This window comes from Akebia trifoliata, chromosome 10 (assembly GCF_017979445.1).
Source record: "Akebia trifoliata isolate Shusen 1 chromosome 10, ASM1797944v1, whole genome shotgun sequence".
NCBI classification, from domain to species: Eukaryota; Viridiplantae; Streptophyta; class Magnoliopsida; order Ranunculales; family Lardizabalaceae; genus Akebia; species Akebia trifoliata.
In genome coordinates this window covers 24,487,974-24,507,258 of record NC_141384.1, presented here as the reverse complement: position 1 = coordinate 24,507,258, position 19,285 = coordinate 24,487,974, and the positions used below count along the sequence as shown (strand labels likewise).

The 19,285-nt window shown below is 33.7% G+C and overlaps 1 protein-coding gene across 1 annotated transcript; it reads right to left on the bottom strand.

Annotated features, from left to right (window-relative positions):
* Positions 1 to 1,186: 1,186 nt before the first annotated feature.
* Positions 1,187 to 12,548, bottom strand: LOC147393387 (PLAC8 family protein). The gene is made up of 4 exons (XM_086455755.1): positions 12,254 to 12,548; positions 11,331 to 11,445; positions 4,981 to 5,246; positions 1,187 to 1,611 (listed from the first exon to the last, which is right to left on the bottom strand). Exons 1-4 carry the CDS (start codon positions 12,362 to 12,364, stop codon positions 1,387 to 1,389), a joined length of 717 nt encoding a protein of 238 aa, XP_086311881.1. The 5' UTR covers positions 12,365 to 12,548; the 3' UTR covers positions 1,187 to 1,386.
* Between the last annotated feature and the right edge of the window lie 6,737 nt (positions 12,549 to 19,285).

Below are 19,285 nucleotides of genomic sequence, written 5' to 3'. Positions count from 1 at the left end.
CATGATAAATTAATTTTAGTCTAATTAGCCTCATCTATAATCAATTGTTTTAGCCTAGCCTTTCTACCCCAAAATCTTTTTTGTTCTTTAGGTTTGAAGGTTAATGTAGATCGGTAAAAGATTATTGGATCCAAGGAAAGAAATTAAAAGGTTTTTGGTTTCAGATTAAAGATGAGAGTATTCAAGTCATTTTGCATTAGTCTATTAGAGAAGATGGAAGTCAAGGGGGGCATGTATACTTTTGGTGAATCTTTGAATTACCCTATGTTTTTAAACTGGTGACATTGTCACATAAGTCGTCTCTCATAGACTAATGGGAATTGACCTAAATTCCTTAATCTTTAGCCTATAATCAGAAAAACCCTTACCAATTAGTTATAGTTTGCCCCTTAGAAGAAAATCATGGTCCGTTGCTGTAATTATTGTTTGATTCTGAATGGGTTCAGTAAGAGATCACCAAATGGACCTATTAGGTTTTCTTACGTAAGTCGGGTGCATATTTTTTTGTCTTCGGATGCACCTATTCTACAATAAAATGCTCATCCCGTCATCCGTACCTTGATATCAATTCAACTGTTTGGGTGTTCTATAAGAATAAAAAATTCCTCTAATGCAAGTTCTGTCATTGAAAATCTTGGGTTTCTTCAGTTTTTATTTTGACAATAACTCTAGAAGAAATATTCTGGATTCAGAATCGATTCCCACAGAAATCTTTAGCGAAGAAATGTAGCCAACAATCTATTAACCACCTCCATAATAAGTTTACTGATTCTCATTGCAATTTTTGATAACTATTTCTTTTGTTGGTTGCCAACCATATAGCCTATTACAAGGAATATAATTGCTCTTAGGTCTAATGAAGAATTATCTTTAAGACTAATGATAAAAGACGCATGGCTGACATGGCAAGGGCACAGCACAGATCCATAGATCTTTTTCCTTGTGTATCCCGAAGAAAAAGATCTATAATTCTGTGCCCTTACCACATCAGTCATGTACAAACCGTGTACGTTTCAGCACATCCTTTTATCACGACTCTTACCTTAAAACCAAACGACCTCTAAAACTTTGCCAGGTAACAAAGCATTTAGCTTAGCTGGGAATTCAAACATATTCAGTTAATCTTCCATGCCTGGGATTCATCCATGAATATCTCTTCTTATCAAGGAAAAAAAAAAAAAAAAACTTAAACACGATTAACTTCTGAGGACAATTAATTAAATTTTCTTGTAGTCTTGATGCTACATAGCATAGCACAGATGCTATGCAGGCTTCCAAAGTACTGTATAAATTTGTTTCAATCCTTAAGTAAAATAAGAACAAACCCACAAAATCCCTGTTTTCTCAATCTTTATATCTCACTTTTAAAAGCCAAAAAAAAAAAACCTACAAAGGCTGCATCTCCAAATTAGTATGTTCAACTCCATTCGAAGAGACACTAGCAGACTCCCTGTTATCGTTCATGTTCATCTCTTGCATGGGAGGCGGGTTGACGATGGTCATGGGCATGACAACGTTGTCTGAGAGACGCCCCTTCATTTCCCTATGTTCCTGACACAAGGCACACCAATGCATGCAACAATGCACCATGCATGGGTCACAGGGCGAGTTCTGCACACAAGACCAAGAATCATAAGTTGGACAATCTTTGACAGAAAACAGCGACAAGTCAAATAAGTATCAAACCATTAGCATTGGCAGAAAAAATGAAGTGCTGACTTTCTTCATAAGTTAGACAATCTTCAACATTTCAAATTAGTTGATCTATCAGACACCCAAAATCCCATTGTCTTTCTGGAACTTGGCAGTTCCGAACAGCTGTTTCTAAGGCATCCAGATTCTTTGAGAACTGCTCCAAAATTCAGGGCAATACTTTGTTTCAAATGCCTTTAAACCAGAACAATTTACTCAATCTCACATAGATGAAACCCATCACTTGATCTCATTGGTATATATCATTTGCTGCAAAATGCAAATCAACACGATCAGCCCACGAGTGTTTTGGCTCCAGAGGGGGTATTAATTGTAACATCGGCATCCATTAAATGCATGAGGCTGATGATAGCTGTGAGTGTCTATAACCGAGACTTTTAATCTGATCTGCTCATCCAAAATATACTGAAACTCTTCCATGGAGCTTGTCTCCTCTCAGATTCATGTTTCTGCTATAGTCATTGTTCCATCAATTTTTGACATTAATTACATAGTACGTATGGTTATGTACATCTACGTAACAATGTCAAGGCAGTTTGTCGGGTACAGAATCAGACACTCTTAACCCTCACAAACCCGACATTATGACATGTCCTTTTAGTTTATTCCATACATTGGGAGGTATTCCGAGGTACTTCACTTCATGTTAAGTATACAATATATTTAAAAATACACACACATATACATATAGATAGATATGATATACATTAAAAGCGTATATTCATAATAGCTAGAAAAGAAAATAATCTCCATTGTATTTGCCTTATCCTGACTACCAGGGTCGGCAACATGAATACTTTTGTGCCATTAAACCGAATCACTGGATTCAAATCCATGTTAAGGACACAAATTTTACACAAGCTGTCACCCTAACATGACCCTCCTCTTAATCAAATCATCTGGATTTAAGGACTGACACGATCCTAATGCTCATAGAGGCGGAGTTTGCTTAAAATCAAAATTAGAATAAATTAATATTCGTCCAAAAAACTGTTTTGTACGTAGTTGTTTGCTCTAATTATAGATGAATTAATGGCTTGTGTTCAAGACCGTGTACATTGGTGTATTTTATTTGCAAATGACATAGTACTAATTGATAGATTAGAAGGGGAATCAACACAAACTAGAATTATGGAGAGAGATGTAGGAGTCAAAGGGCTTTAGAATAAGTAGAACCAGGACCAATAAGTGGAGTATAAGTTAAATACTAACACCCAAGAGGAGGAATGTCCATGAAAAATTGATGGTTTAAAAATACCCTGAAGCAACCATTTTCTTCATATTGGGTCTATTATACACAAAGATGGAAAGATTGACGAAGATGTTGCTCATAAAATCAGAGCTAGACGGTTAAAGTACAGGTGCGCTTCTGAAGTGTTACATGACAGATGCATATAAATCAAATTAAAAGGAGAATTGTATAAGATGGTAGTTAAAACCAACTAAGCTTTATGGAACTTATTGATGGGCAGTCAAGAAGCATCATATTAATAAATTGAGCATAACAAAGCTAAGGGTGTTGAGTTTAATGAGTGGAAAGACTAAGAAAAATAAAATTAGAAACGAATGCATTCGGAAAAATGTAGTAGTAGTTCTAATCAACGATGAACTATTGAGTGGTTTAAGCAACGAAGGCCAATTACAAGCCAGAAGAACTATTCAAGTTGAAGGTCCTAAAAGAGTGAAAGGAAGGCCCAAAAGAATGTGGATGACGATAGTAAAAGCAGATATGTACTAGCCTTCGATAACTAAAAACTTGGCTCTGGGCAGAGTGGAATGGAGGAATCATGATTCTTTTAACTGACACCAAATCTGTGGGATAAGTCTTTGTTGTTGTTGTTGTTGTTGTCATTGTAAATGTGTCCGATACAAGTATGAATCTGTATGGCACATCGCCTAAAATGGAAAAAATCTTAAAAGATAGTAAATCTTTAGTTGTATAGCTGTATAGAATGTATGACTGTAATTTTCCATATCTGATGCCTTTACTGTATTTGACACCAAACGGTGTCTTAAACTCTGAGTCACGTAGGTGGTACCTACTACCTATTGGAAATAATGTAGTTTCGTTAGTAGCTTCTTTAGTTGCTTATTTTAATTGAATGTAAGAGCATTTATGTCTATGTAAGGGCATATATATATATATATATATATATTTCAAGCTCTCATGAATGAGACTTGAGAATTACTTTCTAAAATTCTTCTTGGTATCAGAGCCCTAGAAGATGTCCCATCATCTTTTTGGATTCTCCTCTTCGATTTCTCCTGAAACCTTGAATCTCTTCTTCTCCTCTATTCCCAACATCTCTGGATCTTGAGACTTAATAACCTAGCTGGAGCTTCATTAGAACGTCTCCCCTTAGGGAACTTTTTAATTTTTCTGATTCATATTCCTTTATCGCATGTTGCGATAAGGCTTTTTCTCAGTTTTTTTTCCACATGCTGCAATTCTGCGCTGTGCTCCTTTCTGCCCTTCGATAGGGCCCTTTTTTTTCTACCCTTGCTATCCTACGGTAGCAAGAGAATGTGATCATTTAAAAGAGAGATCTCCAGGACCAAGAGAATTTCAGCCATGGGTATCTAAGCACGTGTGAGTGACAGCCAAAGCAGAGAGGATGATGAACTGTTGCTCCATGATGAGTGCCATCATCAACACACTCGTCATGAAGAAAAATATATATAATTTAATATATAGAAATATATAGATCTCGCCATCTAGATTTATGTCTGATGGTGGTACTACACATAGAGAACGTGTTAGACAATCCAACTACAAGGTGAGTTGTCCTCACCAAGATGATCATCACCACCCAAAATAAGTCCATGTCAACCAGCCCTAACCATATGAAACTTTCACCTAAAGTAAAGGTTTAATTGGATGATCCAGATTTATCAAATCCCATTCAACTTTTCACAAGGTAAGGAATGTTAGAATCAAGTTTTTTTTTTTTGTCAAGATCTTCAGTACAAGCAACTTATATGGTCACCACCAGTAATCATAATTTAAGACATCAAGTCCCCAACTAAAAAACACTTTGATACTGATGATTTAATGTCACTTCAAGAGAGTGTTGAAAATAATCCAATCACACATCTATGCCTGTGGACTTCTCTAAAAGCACAAAATACCCATGTTAGGTTCCGACACTCCACTGACCCGTGCAACTCTTCTGAGTTTTTCTCTTTCTTTATTTCAAAAAATTGATCAACATTTATCACAGCTAATTAGTTTTATGTAATATATATATTTAAAGAAGCTGGGATCACCTTGAGATGATATTTTTTCTGTAATGATTGTCGAAAGAGACCAGTGTAGATACCACACATCCACCAAGCAAACAACAGGCCCTCACAAATGAGAAATGATGCCCTAGGATCAACACCATGGAAGGCTGCTGTTGCTGCTGCAAGTGCAATGCCACCTTCAATACAAACGGCATGACAAATACACGGCCTGGTCCAAGGGATGTCTTCTCTCAAGCTTTCAATGTTACGCCCAAACAATACACATGGACAAAATAGTCCAGTCCAGCCTGTGTTGACAAAACATGAGAGTTTAGATTAATCAAGGCCTACGTGACAAGATTCACATTTAATGAAGGAAAAAAAAAGGGTGGGGGGGGGGTGTATTTAGATCTTCTTGCCAGAAGAATGAAAACAAATACAATTTGTAACTAAGAGTGAAGAGAGTTGGCATTAGTCAAGAAGATGATGAAACATAAGAAAATGCCAACATAATGGTGCTCAAACAGTTGTAAGTCAATATAGTACCCTTCAGCTGTTCAATAAACCTACAAGGACTAATTTTCTGTTTTGAGTACTGGCAACCAAAAGCAAAAGAATACAATTAATTGCATTTCTAATCTGTTGAGCTTTCTTCCTCTTTTCAATAACAATAATAATAATAGAACTAGGTGAATCATTTTTAAGTTTTAAAGTACGGAGTTTATTAAAAAGGATGGAAAACAGATACAAGTTAAGGGGAAAAAAACTAAAAATTAATGTTTCAATTTTTTATATGTAGTAAAGATCATAAAAAAATAATGATCAATATGTCATTACCAAGAAAATACCAGCTGCCAAGCAAGCCAACAAGTCAACTAATAATTAATATGTAAACAAAATAAAAATCATGTAACCAACAATATTTAAGCAGTTTAATGCCCCCTTCACAAACGTCTTTTAACTTTAGACACACCCCCTCCAAGATTTGGTGAATGTTTGAGACACACCCTTGTACTTAAAAATATATTGAATACTCCTTAAACCATTATCTTCCATAAAATAATACATAAAATTATTAGTTTAACCTTATTTTTTGAAACCCGCCTGGCTCCTAAATGGTCTAGGTGGCCACTTCGAGGACTAGGCACCACTTTTGACAACACTAGACATGACACTCCTAAGCACTTTACATATAGATGGTAAAACCAATGTTACCTTCTTTTTTCTGAAATGAATTACCATTAAGGGTTTGGAAGATATACTCTTAGTAACTTGGGAAGCTATCCAAGTTAAACTTCCTTCATATGCTATAAAGAACTAGATTACCAACTAAAAGATATGTTATACCACAAGCTAAATGTATTGTCATGCCCCAATATTGAAAATTTTAAAATATGTCATGCCAGATCCCTTAATATTGAAACTCATGCCACATGTTAAGGTAACACCAATTCTTTGAACATTATCCAAATGAAAAAACTTCATATTATTGTCTCATTATTTTAACGACCTTAGCTTTTTTCTTCAACACATTTCTTACAAATTTAGAGCTTCATAAATTTTTATTTTGCACTTGCTTTCTAATTAACTTGTTCCTAGGATGGCCTTGCCTCTTCCTCCTACCTATCCAAATATGTAAGGGTGTCAGTGTGGTAGATTGAGCTTGGATTGGGTTGTAAAAAAACAATTTTAATTAGGCCTAATAAAACGTAATCCAAACCCACTAGTCCTTTAAAAAAATCAGAAAACCCAAGCCTCGCCAAGCTCAACTTGCATTTGCCTTTGCAAAATAAAGAGGGAGATAGAGAAAAGAAAACGAAAGAGGGGTGGAAAAACCAACAGAAGAAAGATAAGGGGTGGGAAATATATAATATATGGGGGGGGGGGGGGGGGGGCGTTCAAGGGACATAAGTAAAAAACAATCATTTTTCAAAATATGGGTCAGAAGTTTCGGATTGAGCTGATTTTTTGTGAGGATGATCTCTATGATAAGAAGATCCTCCTTACCGAAAATCAGCCCAATCTAAAACTTCTAAATCCATCAAAAGTGGTTTACAAATTATTGGTAAAAAATTGACGGTCCACATTCTAAATCACTTTTGATGGGGGTTAGAACGTTCAAATTGGGCTGATTTTTTGGGAGGATGATCTTCTCATCATAGATATCATCCTCACAAAAAATCAGTTCAATCCGAAACTTCTAACCCATATTTTGAAAAATGATTGTTTTTACATATGTCCCTTGGACGCTCCCCTATTATATATATATAGTAAAACACGTGGGGCCCACTTGTGGGGGATAAAAGTTCCCTCAACTACAGTCACCCCAACTTTATTGATTTCCTCCTCCCCCTTGAACTTTAATGTCTTTCCTCTCCTCCTCCCCCAACCCCACCCCTTCCCTTTTTCAATAATAACCCTCTTAACTTTATTATTTTTCCTCTTTTACCCATTCAACTCCAAAGATTTTTTAATAATACATTTCCAATTTTATTATTTTCCTCTTTTACCCCTTTAACCCCCAAAGAGGATGCCCGTGCCTACGGCATAGATGAACTCTAGTATGTGTGTGTGTGTGTGTGTGTGTATATATATATATATATAGAGAGAGAGAGAGAGAGAGAGAGAACGAGTTATGAGACAAGTATTTGTATTAGTACACACATGATTTGATTGGACTGTGTCCCCCAAAGGCCTTATTATCAAACCCAAGCTTGTCCCTCCAACTAAACGGGCTCGCATTGACCTCTCTATAGATCTTCGATCTCTTCAAGGACCACTTTCTTTTTTTATCCACTTCACCAAATTCCTCGTTCATGATCTTTAATATCTCGCTTAGAGCTTTAAGTTACTTCTAGAAGCAAACTGCAGACCCTAGCTTCAAAAGAATAATGATGACCAACACTCCCCACTTATTTTATAAAATTTTGAGTGTTTATACATATATCCTCGACACAAAATGAATGGGGTGTTGTCTGATATTGGTCAACCCAAGAATAAGGACATGGTCAAAAGTTGGCCTCGATATAGACAATTACATGACCATAGAAAGTAGTCATCCCACTGAACGGAGATGAGGACTCTATCCAATTTCTAAGGCATTGACCTTTTTTCAATTGTTAGACCAAGTATACTAGCCCCCTTAAGTAGAATGTCATAAGCCTATATTTACTTGCAAATTCCCCAAAGTTGTTCTTATTTCTTGTTAGCCAACTCCTTCATCAATTTTCAAAAGAAAATTTTACTAAATTAAAACTACCCCCATACAACATGGAACATCCCACAATATTGCGATATTATCCAACTCATTCCACAAGTGAGATCTAGGTCTACTTTTCGAGGGCAAATAAACCCAGTGAATACCCAATAGAACTCCTCTAATGAACATTTGCATAGCATTGATATCGACAATACTCCCACTAATATCATCCATTGTCACAAACCTCTCATCCCATATTAGAAAAAAATAAAACAAGACAAAAAATGATGTACCCAAAGTCGAGAGGTCACACTCACACCACCTCAATTCATTCAACCCCACAACTGCAGTATAATATCCTCATTCACGCTCTCCACCTTTGTTTCCTATAAAGCAATGATAACTGGCTTACACAGATTAATAGATGACAACACCACTATTCTCTATTCTCCTATCATTGTTCCCTAAGCCTCACACATTCCATGATAAAGATTTCATCTTCATACAACCTATCATTGTCATCATTGAACCCTTATTCCAAAGATTTGAGCTAGACTGAACAAATCTTGTTCTTCCATTCAATTCCTTAAAGAGCCACATCTTCTGTGTTCACATACGATTTCGCCACCTTCAACTTGCACATTCCTTCAACCTGTGGCTATATATCTTCATTTTACCTACCCAAAAAAAAACACCTTCATTGTACCAACTAAATTCTTCTCCCTCTTCATCTATTTATTGACATCTCTAAAGGTTTGAAGTAAAATCGAACTTGAGGAATTCCCTCGCTAGGAAACTGTAATATGTCTAAACCAATAGAGAATAGAAGAAGAAAGAAGGAAAAAAGGCGAAAATAAGAAGAAAGTGAGAAAGTTTTCGTTTGGAAAAAGCCTATAACCCTAACATGACTACCTCTCTACTTATATATAGCATTCCAAATGGGGAAATGTATGTGAATATCTTAATATTTACATGATTATCCATACACACAAAAATGAAATATCTACCCTTACATATATGTGGCATACCTCAAAACACTCCCCTTTTGATAGATCCTTGCAATATTGCCCACATGAGAATAGGTTTGATCCACAACATCCCACATATCCTTTGTTGATTGTAAGAAAAGAAACCAACTACTCATCTCTGTGATTATAGAGTGCTAAAGTCAAGCCATCACTATTGTGTTTTTGGCTTCCCACTTGGCATATATAGGATTCATGAGATCAGGTATTCAACTCTTCCATCTAAGTATCCATCTTCCCTTTATGTGTGATGAAAAGTTAGGTGAAGTAAAACCAATAGTTTTTCCCATCAAGCTTGACAGTAGTAATTTGAATAAGAGGGTTCTCTCTTGGAACAGGCAAAGAGCCACTACCAATTAAGGAAAAATTAACTTCAGAAGACCGAAGTTTAACTTGTTTCAAACACTTGGCATGCAACAATATACCACTACTTCATTATCAAACACCCCTTCAACACCACAATCACTTTTGAAGAAATACATTCAAGTTAAAGAGAGGTTTTTGAACTGAATACTGTTAGCTTTCTAATACAATAATCATCAAACACCACTTAGCATACAATTGAACACCAACAAACATTAGCATTTAGCTAACCCTCAAACAATAGAAAATAGTCCGAACAAGTCAAAGTTCTTCTTGAAACCCAAACCAAACTTTCAAGCCATAGAAAAAATACCAAATCTTTATGAAGAAATTTATTGAAAACCAAAAGCAATATATTGAGTAAGAAGCAATAGATCTCTTCACAAGGATTGTTCTTGCAACACTATTCATATCTTGCTCACAAATGTGGGAAGTCAAAAAAAAATAGATCATAGCTAGCTTTGATACCAAAGTGTAATCTGTCTAAATTAGTAGAGAATGGAAAGAACAAAAATAAGGGAAGAGGGAGAAAAGAAAAAAAGAAAGAAAAATAAAGTTTTATTTTTTGAAAGATAGTGTAACTTTAACCTATCACCACGCCTACATCTCTTAGAGGAAATATTTATATGATTATCAGTATACATTAAAATGACATATCTACCCTTGCATAAATGTAACACACTTCACAATATAACCATGACGTACCTCCTCTCATTCCACACTTATTTTGACTCCTCTTTGTGCATGTGTTCTCCCCACCTCCCTTGTGAGCATACAATCTTCCTTCTTCCTCACACTCCTCATTGTTTATTGGCCATTTTTGTTATCTATCACTCTCCTTATGCTTTAATTCCTTCAATCTCTTCAACAGGTTTCATTCTATCATTTTTCATGATCCCTTTTTCAAACATGTATTTAAGGAAATCCCCCAAAGTTTCCACAATGCTCCAATGTGAAAATAAGACAAAAAATCACAATGATTCAGTAGTATCATGTATCGTCCTTCATATCCACAATCATGATAAAGGATGTGCTTTAATTTTTCCCGACACTCTTAGAGGAACTATGATTACAAAGGATTTACTAATTAAGAGTGATGGAAAAAGAGATTGCATACAGCAAATTCTCCAAACCAGATCTACTACTTCATAATTATTTTCCTTCAATACAATAACATTACTAATCTGGAAAGAGAAGTATTGGACAAGCATAATTCCTGTACTAGATATTATGAAACAACACTTCCTTGTTCCTACCCAACTTTAAAACAGATACCCCACAAATATAAACCAGTTGCATATTCAACTTTGAAATAAACCATTTAAGCACATACAAAAAATGTAAAGTAATAACTTCTAAAATGAACCCATTAAGATGGATATGCTCTCAAATCAGATATGAAATATTCCCACTATGTTCATTTTCAAATAACACACACATAATGAGATCTAGAAAACCTATTGGGTGTTGGTGAAAGGGAAAATTTAGTATTTTCTATGTATGAACAAACATGTAACAGTAATTTTGCTAAAACTAATGAAAATAGTTGTAAGTGATTTTTCTGCAACTTTCAGGGAAGACTAGACATATACTCAAAACAATAGAAATTGCATCCGAGAAAACAATCGGATGTGAGAGACATTTATGTGTTACTGTATTAGTATTTAAACAAGGGTTGCTGGATATTTATTAAAAACAAGATGTTTATAATTTCAAACCCAAAGCAAAGAAAATAAAGATTTGATGATGCCTACTACCAATGTCCTATATTACAAATTACAAGTAAAGCAAGGAGGGACTCTTACAACTGTCGGTATCTTCGGCACAACCAAAAATCCCTGTTGTCCAAGGTTCATTTGCTGGGGGCTCATAGCTTTCAGGAAGAGGCTGACCACACTCATTACATCGATGAACGGATAACTGCCCCCAATAACACACATAGTTAGAACTTACATAAAATACCATTTTCAATAAATCTCTGCAGTTTCACACAAATCGAGCTTATTCAAAACATATTTATATGATCCAAATAATCGCAAAAATCAAGAATTCTGTGATTAACATATACCAAGAATGAATTCCATTGAAGCAAACAGCAGAGCAAACCTTATTGCCTGTTGTGATCGACATTTTCAAGCAAACGTCGAAAATTTACAATTTACGAGAAATTGACCACACAAAATTAGAACTTACATACAATACCATTTTCAATAAATCTCTGCAGTTTCACACAAATCGAGTTGATCCAAAACATATTTATACGATCCCAATAAACAGGAAAATAAAAAATGCAGATCCACATGTAACAAGCATGAATCCAATTAAAGTAATGAACAATGCAACCCTAGGGAAATCTGATCACTTGTTGCGATATCCAATTTTTGTGCAAACTTCAAATTTTAAAATTCTATAAGAAATCAAAACATGCACAATTAGAACTTCCATACAATGCCATCTTTGATAATTATACGCAGTTTCACCCAAATCGGATTGATCCAAAACATATTTATACAATCCAAATAAACACAAAAATAAAAAATACTGATCCACATGTAACAGGCATGAATTCCATTAAAATAACAAATAATGCAAGCCCTAGTGATATCCGATTGCCTGTTTCGATCTCTGTTTTAGCACAAATGTCGAAATTTACAATTCTATGAGAAATCGACACCAAATATTCAATTTTGTACCAAAAGAATCAAGTATTGGGGAAAAACACACACACCTGAGGAACCTGGACAGGTTGATTAAGCTCCCCGGGCCGAATATCTTCTGAGGGCGCATCTTGATCCTTCGTGAGTTTCACGTATCGCGATTGAACTGTTCCATCATCCATCAGATCCGAAACCAAGACGAACCTCACAAAAATCCAAAAAACTTAAAAATAAATAACAAAATTTCTCTCAAATCTCCACTGATCTTCAGAGACAGGATCCCTAAATCTAGCGAAATTTATCACATTAAGGGATCCAACCCCGAAAGCCGTCTCTAAATTTAGCGAAGTTTCGTTATTCTACAAACATTTATTAGATCTATTTTATTTTGGACGTTTTCTATTGTTCAACGATGGTGGACGAACGGTTGGGATGGAAGGAGAAGCTAATGCCCTTAATATCTATGCCGTTGTTTGTGAAATCAGTGTCCAGCGACGTTGGACACTAACATTTTACTTCTATTCAATTTCAACGAGAAGTTTGTCTCGAGCGCGGGGGATGCCATTCTTTGGGAAACTAAAATACCCTCGAATTTGTTTTTATTTATGAAACCCTTTCCTTACTAACATAGTAAGATTTTGAACCTTACTAAGGGTTGTTTTGCTCAAATGAACCACCACACCACATCAAAAATCCAACATCATTTCTCTAAGATCGAAAAACTTAGATCAAGAATAAAAATAAAAATAAACATTTTTTTTTAAATCCAAGATTTTAATAATGGACGGTTACCTGAATTCTACATGACTCCCAAATTTAAAAATAAAAAATAATTTATTTTTTTCAAAATTTATAGAACTTCATTCTCTAAAAAACCTGAAGCATCTGATCATATTTTTGGATTCCAAGAGGTGAGTCCAATGACTCTTAGTAAGGCTAGGCAGACTCTTTTTATTTTCAACGACTAACATGTCCTTTTTCGCCTATTTCGTACTAAAGAAGATAAAAGGGTAGTTTTGTCATATAAACTATATTCGTTGAATTAGTTTTGTCATCACTACACGATCGTTGAATTATATTTTTTTTGGGTAAAGTGCATTTTCACACCCTGTGATTTGGCATAATTCCATGTTGACCCCTAACATTTTGATAGTTGCACTTACCTCCCCTCTCACGCACAATCTTAAAATTCAGATGTTATTTTACTATTTTATCCTCTTATTATTTTTTTCTTTTATATATATATTGGGCATGCCTATATGTTGTAATTTTATTATAAAAACTCCCTTACTTTCTCAAGTTTGTTACTTGCACAAACTTTACTTCATGAATCATGTTACCATGACAAACTCACTAAGATTTCAAATCATATTATGGGTCATTGGGCTAACATGGATAATCAAATTAGCAATCCAACAACATAGCCTTACAAATTTCATGGAAAATTTCAAATTAGATAGGAAAAATGAAAATCAAATCTTTTTGAGTTTTATAGTAGATGTTGAAAATGTATGCATATTGAACTCCCAAATTTAAAATTAAAATTCAACAAAGAAAATTTTTTTTTTTTTAATTTTCTTTTCTAGTTCTTAGAATTTTATCATTTGTAATCTTGTATGACAGATCATGTTTTTGGATGTCACAAATTGACGTGCTTAGAATCCACTCCAAGGTATGTTAAGTAATAAATTAACCTAAAAAAATTTGAAATTTATGACATGGTTCCACTCCAGGGTTTGCTCGATAACGAACTAGATAAAGTGAGGTTTGATGGGTAACGAACTTCATAAAGCAAGGTTTTCTTAGAGTTGTCAGAATTTCAAGGGAGTTTTTATAATAAAAATACAATAATTAGGTCTACTGTGTAATTCTCTCTACAAATGAATAAAAAAATTAAAACTATAAAAAGAAAAATAGAACATACAAAAGAAAAAAAATAAAATAAAAGTAAATAAAAGGGTAAATTACACTTTGACCCCTATAATTTGGCATAATTTCATTTTGAACCCCTAATTTTTTGATAATTGCACTTGCTTCCCCTTTCACTAAAAGGTTAAAATTCAAATACTATTTTACTATTTTACCCTCTTATTTTATATTATTTTTTTGATTGAAAAATAAATTTTAAAACAAAAAATAAAATACACCATCTAAGCATACATTGACCCCATTTTTTAACCAGCACATTTTTATTTATAAAAAGAAATAACATTTTGGGTAAAGTACATTTTGACCCCCTAATGTTTTGATAATCACACTTGCCACCCTTTTCACTTATGGGGGTTAAAATTTAGATGTTATTTTACTATTTTACCTTCTTATTTAATATTATTTTTTTAATAAAAATTAAATTTTAAAACAAAAATTAAAATTATCCATATAAACATACATTGAACCCATCTTTTAATTGGCATATTTATATTTATAAAAAGAAATAACATTTTAAAAAAGGTAAAATGGTCTTTATAAAAGGAACCCAACAGTTAAGGTTGAAGGCAATTTGTCGGAAGGGGTAAGTGAACCCCTTAGATAACTTTAAGGGAGGTAAGTATAATTATCAAAATATTGAGAGGGTTAAAATAAAATTATGCCAAATTACTGGAGGTCAAAGTGTAATTTACCCTAAATAAAAACTTCACAGTGATGTTTGCATCAACTTTGACTTTAGTTTAACCATCATGGAATCAACAACCCACTGACCTCCTTGGAGGTCAAAAGATTTGATTGATCTCATGATTTTTGCTAGAGTTTCAACAAAGCCTTTTGAAACTAAGCACTCTTTTGAGCTTTTTTTACGATTTTTTGTTGCAAATGCAAGTAGCGCTTATGCTCTAACATGTGAGTTGTATCCCGCACATAGACACTAACCCATAGTCAGGTTAGCCAAAATCCATGTTGAAAGGGAGGAAAAAAAGAAGTAACAAGGCACAAAGAAGTGCCACAAAGTGGCACAGTTTTTAAACTTATCCAAGACTGAGACATATTGCCCAAGTTAACTCGGCATCGGAGCTGAATGAGACCAACTCACAAAGTCATTTTTTGATCGAGTTTCAGGACTCACATTTATTTTTTTGAGTTGTCTCATGAGACGTCTCAAATGTATCGGAAAACTCGTTCGAGACGACTCGATATCGGGCCTGGATGAGACGAGACGCAAAATCGAGTTTAAAAACCATGCTAAGTGGTGAGACGTGCATAGAGTTGTTAAAATAAAAAAAAAAGTAACATGGCAAAAATATGTAAGAAGTGTCATTTAAAGGGGGGAAAATAAAATTATTACAGTGATATTAATTAATTATTGATGCAAAAATATTATAAAACAACTTCATGTATTTTAGAAAACTACTTTCTAAATCCAAAATCAAAATACTTTCCTTATTAAGGTGATTGCCAAAGCACTTTAGATTTCATGGAAAAACGCAGATAAAAAATATTGATTTTCTTTTTTGCTTAATCCTAAGTTTTTGAAAATGGACAATTACAAACACTCCAAATTTACAATAGAAACTTAATGGTGAAATTTTTTTTTTTTTTTTTAAGTTTATAAAATTTTGTCCTCTACAACCTATAGCATGGGATCATGTTTTTGGATGCCACAAGGTGAGCCCAAGGACCCTTAGTATGATTTGAAATCTTACTAAGTGAGTAAGGCTAGTCTTACACGATCCAAAACTACCCGTATTGGAAAGAATCAGGTCCAATATAGCATAAGTTTAAGAAAAATTGGGCTCCTAACCAAGTCTTTTTCAGAAGGCACCCAGCCTGTGTTTGTTTTCCATTAAACACATGCCACGTAGTCACATAGAACACTTTTTTTTTTGCTATAGAAACGGGACACCATTTTGAAATGTGACTTTGTAAAATCAATTATGTGGGTATTTCTAGAACGCTAATTATTTTCTAACTCGAAAATTCACTCGATTTGTACTTGGCTAACGTGGTAAAGGCACATAATCATTGACTGCTTTCCTTGTGTATCCAGAAGAAAAAGATCTAGGGTTGTGTGCTCTTGCCACGTCTACGGCATACACACCAAGTGAAAATTTTCTAGTCTGAAAATCACAACTCTTTGCAGAATTGCGGCTAAAAATAAGAAGAAAATAGCCCAGATGGTTACAAAAGATTCATCACAATTAAAAGTAAAGGGTTCTTAGGTGCTGTTTGTTAAAATAAAAAAAATAAGTGCTGAATAGCATTAAGCGCTGAAACTTATAAGCGCTGAATTTAAGTGCTGAAAAAATTGTTTGTTTAGATGCTGAATCATGTTTGTTACACATTGCTGAAACTGGTAAATTGTCTTTGTTACCCTTACAATCATATTATACATTGTTTGCATGTTTCAAATGCTTATTTATTATCAAACACAATAAAATATATTATTTCTTATAAAATTAAAATACAATTTATTTTTAAATAATAAATAATAGTCAAATCTTCAATTTATAAATAATAATTTCTATTTATAAAAGCCCACAAATTTCAAATTAAAAATAATAATGTCATACAAGTCACCAAAATTTGAAATCAACTTTAAAAGAACTTAATTTTGGATGAATAATTTTCGATGGAAATGAAGGATGTGTAATTATAAAAGCACCCTATGAATTAATAAAGGCAACCCACACTATAGCCATTTTTTGTTTTGTTTTATATGGGTTAAAGTTTTGGAATGAGCAAATTTTTAGTGAGGATGGTCTATATGGTCTAGAGATCATCCTCACCAAAAATCAATCTATTTTGAAATTTCTAACTCGTCAAAAATAGTTTATAAAAAAAAAAAAAGGGACAATTTACGATTCTTGAACTTGTTTTGATAGGGTTAGAAGTTTAAAGATATGTTGATTTTTTGTGAAGATGATCTCATTGTAGAGATCATCCTCACTAAAAATCAACTCATTTCAAAACTTTTAACCCATATAAGACAAAATAATTTAGCTATGGTGTGGGTTTATTAATTTGTGGGGTGTTTATATATTTATCTATGGGATATAAGAGATAATATCCTTTTAAAAATAAGGACATACTTGTCCATGCTCAAAAAAACAAATGGCATACTTGTCCGTATAGGAAAAAGCGAAGTGCTTACCGTTTCAACACTTTTTTTCAGCATCAAAATAGTGCTGAATTTTTTTCACTTATTTTCAGCAATAAGCGCTGAAAATATAGAGTAAACAAACGCGCTATTTTGATAAAAGTGCTGAATTTAATTTTTTTCAACAATAAGCGATGAAAAATAGCGCAAACAAACATCGCCTTAATCTTTATAGAATTAATTTGGAAAAATAGTTAGAGAGTAGTGCACATATCTTAACCTTACCTTACAAAATCACACTTCATGTCTTTAATAAATATTTAAAAAAGAAATTCTAATTTACATGAACGATGCATGCAAAATAGTGAGGCATAGAGGACAAATACTTATTAATGTTTCCATTATTTACAGATTTCTTCTTCCTCCATGAAAATTGAAACTTCTATCATCGTGGGTTCTCCATTATTCAAGAATTTAGAGAGGGAGAGAGAGATGAGAAAGTGGTTGGTTTCAAGTGCATTCGAAACGTTGAGTTGGTTTATCGGGAGGTGTGTTCTCTACCATAGGATTGTCAACCACAATCTCATACCACAAAATGTGTTTATGGTTGCAAGCAATTTTTTGTTGTTGTTAGTGGGGGAATGCACTCAACCCTTGGATTTTCACAACTCCATCTAACACCGTGGACTATGTTTATGATTGGGGCAAAACCTATTTTGTATAATTCCCCGAAGTTCAAAATAAAAAATTGAAAACAATTGGTTTGTTTTTTTTTTTTTTTCTTTTTTTGCTTGAACCAAAGTTTTGACAATGGACAATGAAATTTACAACTTTTTTTAGAACCCCCCAAATTTACAATTGAAATTTAACAGTGAAAAACAACTTTTTTTTTTTTTAAGTTCATAGAATTCTATCCTCTACAACCTATAACATAGGACCATGTTTTTGGATGCCATAAGGTGAACGACCCTTAGTAAGATTTGAAATCTTACTAAGTTTGTAAGTTATGAATCAATCTAGATTTTTATTGTATAAATATAATGAGAGAAATTTCATGTCAATACATGGTATGACAAAACATTGTTTTGTATAAGCAAATGATGTTTTTCAATTCTATGAATTTTTTATAGTTTTCAATGCATAAGGAAACGTTCACGCGTTGTACTATGTCATTTTTAAATTAAGAAATAGGGGACAAACTAGAGAGACAAAGAGAGAGAGAGAGAGAAGAGAGAGAGAGAGAGAGAGAGAGAGAGAGGGAGAGCGAGATGAAGAAAGAGAAAATTATAAAATATAAAGAGATTTTGACATTAGAAAAAAAAAATAGGATGGAAGAAAAAAAAAGAGATTTTATTACCGCACCAACTTTTGTTAATGCCACTTCAAATGTGGGCTAATTCGTTGGTGAATTTCATATGAATTAGGTAGCGTTATATAAAATTTGTGTGGCAATAGAATCTCTCTAAAAACAATAAAAAGGGAAAAATGAGACAAGAAGGCATATACAATTAATGTAAATACAATATAAGTTTGAAGTTGGGCAATATAGTAAGTGAAATACTTTCCTTATTAACTTAGCAAGTATAAGTACCTCAATTTGAATGGACCTCATTTGAAAAATGGCTAAAAAAATATATTTTTTTTTTTTAAAATCGTTAACGAGTTTAAGGGTTCAAATCTTCAAATTTGACATTTTTGTTCAAATCAAATGCCCTAAGATTCTTAATAGTCCTATGGACTCACAATAAGGCTTATCTAAACTTCATCATCTTCTCAACCTATCATCATTAAGTCCAACCCAATCCTTAAGCCCAATGGATCTAAATCAATCTTAAATGCAACTCAACCTAAACCATTACCCAATCCTGAGCCTAAGCCCTTACTCTAGCCCAAACTCATACCTATGTCCATGATCATAACCAATCACGATTCATACAACCCTTGATCATTAAAGTGGACACATGTCACCCCCACAACCAATCTCCCAAAAGAGATCATTATCATTACTACATCGCTATTCCCATATCATACCATATGCCACCACCTAACCCCATCACAATCTCCTCAAAAC